The sequence below is a fragment of the Sitodiplosis mosellana genome, unplaced genomic scaffold, assembly GCF_009176505.1.
Source record: "Sitodiplosis mosellana isolate CC-2019 unplaced genomic scaffold, AAFC_SMos_1.0 Smas_scaffold_2, whole genome shotgun sequence".
Taxonomy (NCBI): domain Eukaryota; kingdom Metazoa; phylum Arthropoda; class Insecta; order Diptera; family Cecidomyiidae; genus Sitodiplosis; species Sitodiplosis mosellana.
Genome location: NW_022595245.1, coordinates 1136926 through 1142786, shown reverse-complemented (window position 1 = coordinate 1142786; position 5861 = coordinate 1136926). Strand labels below are relative to the sequence as shown.

The 5861-nt window shown below is 37.8% G+C and overlaps 1 protein-coding gene across 1 annotated transcript; it reads right to left on the bottom strand.

Annotated features, from left to right (window-relative positions):
• Nucleotides 1-2143: 2143 nt before the first annotated feature.
• Nucleotides 2144-5861, bottom strand: LOC129565380 (GATOR complex protein MIOS). Its single transcript, XM_055440208.1, has 6 exons — nucleotides 5561-5861; nucleotides 5281-5469; nucleotides 4290-5206; nucleotides 3994-4175; nucleotides 3452-3815; nucleotides 2144-3205 (listed from the first exon to the last, which is right to left on the bottom strand). The coding sequence occupies exons 1-6, from the start codon at nucleotides 5685-5687 to the stop codon at nucleotides 2426-2428; spliced, it is 2559 nt and encodes an 852-aa protein (XP_055296183.1). The 5' UTR covers nucleotides 5688-5861; the 3' UTR covers nucleotides 2144-2425.

Sequence of the window (5861 nt, the reverse complement as noted above, 5' to 3'; positions counted from 1 at the left end):
TTAAAATGGGTATTAAAAAAGAATTAAAAAATCAAAGCCATCTCTTCTGAAATGAAATCAAAATAAATGATAAATTTGGATTCAACTCCTAGATTGAGATAAGGTTGGCTCATTTGATGCCGCCAAAATACATCGTTTTTTTTGCGGAAGTCAAAAATGATTATATCTCCTAATTCCACCAATTGGATTAAAAAGTGAAAGAGTGAATTAAACCGAGTCGAAATCGGCGTGTGTGCGTTTGTTATTTCATGTGTAGAATCAGCGTTCAAATGTGAAAATATCCGAATGTGATATGTGAAATCAATGAATGGCCGGAAACAGTATAAAAATCGAATAAAATTATAGTCGTCGTGTATACTTTTTGATTCGATATAAATAAATAATTATATAAAATGGCATGTATAAAAATCTCGAGTCAATATAAATGTTGGGAGTTGGTAAAAATGTGATCATTAATCTGCTTGTTACGATCACATTTTCGGTCATAATATCTGGTAATTTGGCACATATCGCTCATTTTCTGTGCCAAAATAAAAAGGGCCGAACTGTGCGAAATTTAATCAAATCATCATAATTAAAGTTATTAGAAAGTAAACGAGTGTACGGTGGAAATTTTCAATCAAAACCGTCTCGTGCAGATGCCCGACCGAAGGACTTCACAAAACGGTTCGCTTCGTCGATGTTATTCGGTTTGCTCTCTTTGGCCATAGTCGCTCCATGAATCATCTTTTTCTTTTCTTTCTAAATCGTTGTTTGTTTGCGCTCGCCATTCTTCCACTGGCTCGGTACCGCAATGCCATGAATTCCGATAATAATTTCATTTATACGGTTTACATGCTGTAATTGAATGTAGTAATTTATTTTTCAATTAAATTTCGCACAGATGTAATTGTTGAAAAGACGTTGAAATGTGTGTTTGGTTTAGTTAAGGCGATGTGATGAAAGGCCGAGCTGTGCCGTAAAGATGCGCACAACGAAGGAAGCGAGAAAAAAAATGGTGATGAAAAAAGGGCGCCGAATTCAAGAATTACCAAGACCATGGTCGCAATTAAAATTGCGAATAACAACGGCTTTTGAGGCGAGTGCTCGATGCAGCGCGTCTCGTCTGACCGCAGAGAAAATAGTCTTTTTGTTATTAAATTTAGTTTTTGCTTCTTTTTTGTTCTTCTTCTTATTCTTTGTCTTCTTCTGGCGCTGCTGCTGCTATTGATTCCAATTACCTTGTGTGTGTGTTGGCTTTGGAGCGTAGAACAATGCAGCAAAGACTAATTGAATAAATAAGCAAAGCAAAAGAAGAAAACCGAAATCGACATTAACTAATTATTACTCGCGATATTCTTGGTAAATGAACAGTTTACCAACTTGAGCCATCCATACAACGTACATATCAAAGTCTTTTCGTGCCCGTGTATTGACAGAGTGGTATCGCAGAGCTCCGCCTTCAATTTTATCCATTTTCTATATACCTCGTTTCGAAATGGGCGGGCCATTGACATTGTCACATATATAGAGAAACCCATATGGAAATATGTGTTAAATCATACGATTCATCGGCGTAGGCATATCTCAATGAATTATCCTAAATTGGCATCTTCAACGCAAAACCAGATTGAAGAGTGGAAATAAAATCAGCAAAACAAACGAGATATTAATTTAAATATTCACATAATATGTTAAATGCTTATGCGCACAATGCTTCATCGTTCGCATACATTCTGGTCTCGCATTTCAATGAAACATTTTTTCTTTATTCATTCAATCGTTTTGTACCGCGCGGCCCAGAAATAAATAAATGCAATCAAAACAACATTTTTCTACCTCAACCGATTCAAATCAAAATGGAGATTGTTTTATGTGTTGTTTGAATAAATTTACGATCATTTAAACATCATCTCTTTCTTTGACGGCTCTTTATCGACTTCGTTATTATTTCAACAGCGATGTTTCTGCTTCTATGAGAATTTTACATAAATTCTTATGCATTGAACACATTTCATTTTCCGAGAGAAGCAGCAATAAAGAGGTGTTTTTACCTATTTAAAATTGAAATTAATTTCTGTGCAACATAAATTCATTAAGCCAATTTCGGTCTGTGGGTCGATGTGAATAGGGAATAGGGAGAAATATCAGTGAAATACATACATTTTCCTTTCATTACTATTGATTTCACTTTATTATACGATTTTTTTAGAAAAGTTAAGAATGGATGAACATTTGCAAAATGTACAGAAATAGACTTTAAACTCTAAGACAAATTCGTTGACTAAACTACAAAACGACAAGGCTTTTGCTTCATACTGCTATTGCTACGAAGAAAAGTGCAACGAAAAAAGAACAAAACATCAAAAAGTCTAAATGAAAAAACAAAAATTAATTGAATTAAGCACCAAGTTCGATCAAAAGTTTCTCGAGATAAGTATTTTTTCTAGTAAGTCGTCTCGGATGCAATCCCATTGAGTGGTGGTAGTGGAAAATCTAAGCCAAAACATTTGCAGGAACACGAAGAGACTGGACATTCTTGGTGTGTGCTGAACCATTGTGTGAGATGCTCCGTGTGACCACCATGCCGACAGCTTTGGCACCATGAATACCATTTGGCAAATGGTTTCGATTGCCATCCAGACGACGGATGACCGGATTTATTCTGGAACGATGCACCATTCGTTGTTCCCATGTGCAGCAAACATAGTGAACACCTTGGCAATGGCTTTCTACAGCTCGGGCACGATGATAATTTGTTGATGTTGGACGAAGCGGATCGTGCCCGCGCCTCATCGTACATGCATGCAGACACATTTTTCCCACAGAAACTACACGATAGAAACACCGATTTCAAGTGTTTTGGTGATGAATTTAATTGACTTAGCATGATATCCAAATGAGCTCGATGCTCCCATAGACGCCAGATATCAAGCAATTCACGGTATGACTGAATCCAATATTGAACGCTTGGATCATCGAGCAAATCTTTTGGTAGAAATTTTATCGCAATCAAAGCAACCGTTTGCACATCATCAGTCCCATCCAAATAGCTTTGGAGCAGTGTGATGCCTTCGGTCGTTGCACCGGTTAACAGGAGACCATGTAAATCACGAGTTTTTATACATGTTTGTATCATCGTTTTTATGTAGTCGGATAATTTTGTGTCGGATAGATATTGGCATGCAAATGCCATTCGATCACCAATCGATACACGACTTTCGTTCTGGAAATAAGAAAAGAGAAGGGGAATATTGAAAATATTTCGAGTGCAAATTGTTATTTCCGAATTTGCTGGACTAAACACGGACATAACTTGAAAACTGAGTAGATTTTCAGAAATAATTTGAAAAATTGCAGAAGAAAAATTTCTTTTGAGAAAATTTCTTTAGCAATTAAAATCGATTGAACGAGAAGAAATGCAAGAATCAAATCAAAATATAGGTGTGGTAAATTTGGAGCAAATCCTTACCAACACTTTATCATACGATCCATTTTCGGGTGTTAAAAATGCGAATAACGCTCTTAAATGCGGGTCAGACAATTGCGTCTGTGCTGTGGCACACTGAGATCTCCAAATGGCACTTTTCTCAAAGCTAAATCCAGACAAAGCGATAGCTGCCATTCGCAAATTGCTTGACTCCAGTGAATTATCAGCACCTTTGCTCAGTATATCGATAGCAAGCCGGATTTTCAATTGAAACACTGCAATCATTGCAGCACGTGTGAACTCTTGTTTAGCACACAATCCATCGAGATATTGTAGGAAACTATCCTTAGTATTGCGATCGAATGTCCATCCGCATAAATGCCTACTGAAATCACGTTGATCACTCCTAGGAAAAAATCGAATTGAATAGAGACCAATTTGGAAAAGAGTGAACAGAAATATAAAAATGGGTAAAAAAAATGAATAGAAATTTTCACACATGTAAATTAATGTGTGCCGAACACACATGAACGAAAACTTGCAGAAAAAGTAAAAAAATTGAACAAAAAAGACTTTTTCCTCACTTATAAGCTTTCATAGCTGGTCCATTTGGAAAATCTTGCCAAGTTAATAAAATAGTTTCGCTAATGCCGATAATCTCTTTCAAACCGAGGCCGCAATCTTCTTGATGCATATGGGCTAGCATTTGCCAAACGGACTTCAATGCTGCATTATTGGCCAAGTCACCATTTTTCTGAATGTCAGTCTGAAATTAGAAACGATTTTTCTGATTAGCAAAGCAATTTTTCGTATCTCAAGAGCTGAATGGATCAATTCAAGGCTTTTTATGGATTAAATCAAATAAAAACCGCAAACCAACCAATTTGCCATAATCGTTGATGGCTCTGCGATGCATAATATCGACAATGTCTTCTGGAAATCCACTTGGAGTGTGCTCTCCATTGTTTGAATTTTCCCATGGGCTGACCGATTCGCATGGTGTCGATGGTGGTGAAGGTGTGTTCAAGCAATTCAGCTGCGATCCAATGGCTCCGCACAAATTATTCATTGCATCAAATGAAATGGCAATGCGTTGTGGAATTTTAAAATCACAAATAATTCCCGATCCGGACAGTGCAAGTAATCGTTCCATATCGTATGGATGCCACGATATGTTGCTAATGGTTATGTTTCTCGGTGCTGTGCTGATTTTCTTTTGAAACGGTGAAACGATGCGTTTGATTGAATGTGTGACGACATCAGTCACCGATTCGTTTGGCGACGAACAATGAAAATCGAATAAATGAATGAACGGTGAGTCGCGTTGAAGTGTTGCCAATGTCGAATTACGTGATGGACACCAGCTCATATCACTAATATTCTTTTCGGTGTTTGCTATGGCGATCGGTTTTTCAATACGACGAATGTCCCATAGATGGATGGAATTATCGACGAAACCCGCCAGTAGGCGGCCATTCGCGGCAATTGTCAATCCATGCAAAGCTCTTGTATTACACACACTGACTGGTGGTGAGCTCTGTCTTAGGTCCATCATTTTCATGTATTTGTGACTCATTCCAGCGAATAAAATTCGCCCTGTTTTGTCCCAGCACAAAGAGTGGGCTGTATCCGACAATCCGATAAAATGCAACACGGATTTCTCCTTTGGCACACCACGTTCGGTGTCCCACACGGTGATGCAATGATCTGACCGATTCCTATCGTGACCAATTGCCAGAAGATTCGGCTCAGTTTCATGCCATGATAGGCACACACACGGTCGCGATTGTTTTGGCGCTAAAAATAGAAAAAAAAACATGAAATTAGTTGGTGTTCATGGGAGAAAATGGATATGTTTTCATTAAACCCACTGAATTCGATGTTATTCTCATTCGGCGACACAAAATTACACAGTCCAACTTTTCCATTTGCCAAACCAACAGCCAATAGCAAATCGCCCGAACTTCGGAATGATGGTGCCACACAGCGTATGTATTGATATCGCGTTTCGGATGCCAATAATGTTGCCGTTGTTGCTTGTGATATATCTAAATTTATATCTGAAAATAGCAACAACAAAAAAACGTTTTAAATAAAGGATTTGCTGGCAAATTTCAAGTGAAATAATGAAATTCCGTAATTGCGACGCACTTGTTGATACACGATGGTCAACATCTTCTGTGTTTCGAATTTGATACAAATTTATCTCGGAGCCCCAAGTCACGAAACGCTCACAATGCCGCGGAAACCAATGAATCTCGACCGGTGTTCCACTCATTTTGTTGCACACCCAAACAACAACACACACAAAGTTTTATTTAATTCCAATGGATATCAAGAGAAATGCATATGTTCATCACAAAAAATATTATTGTTTTTGTCCGCTTCAGTCACATTTGTTATCAAATACACGAAGTGTCATCGAAGCGAAGCTTGTGTCAAAAACTGCTAT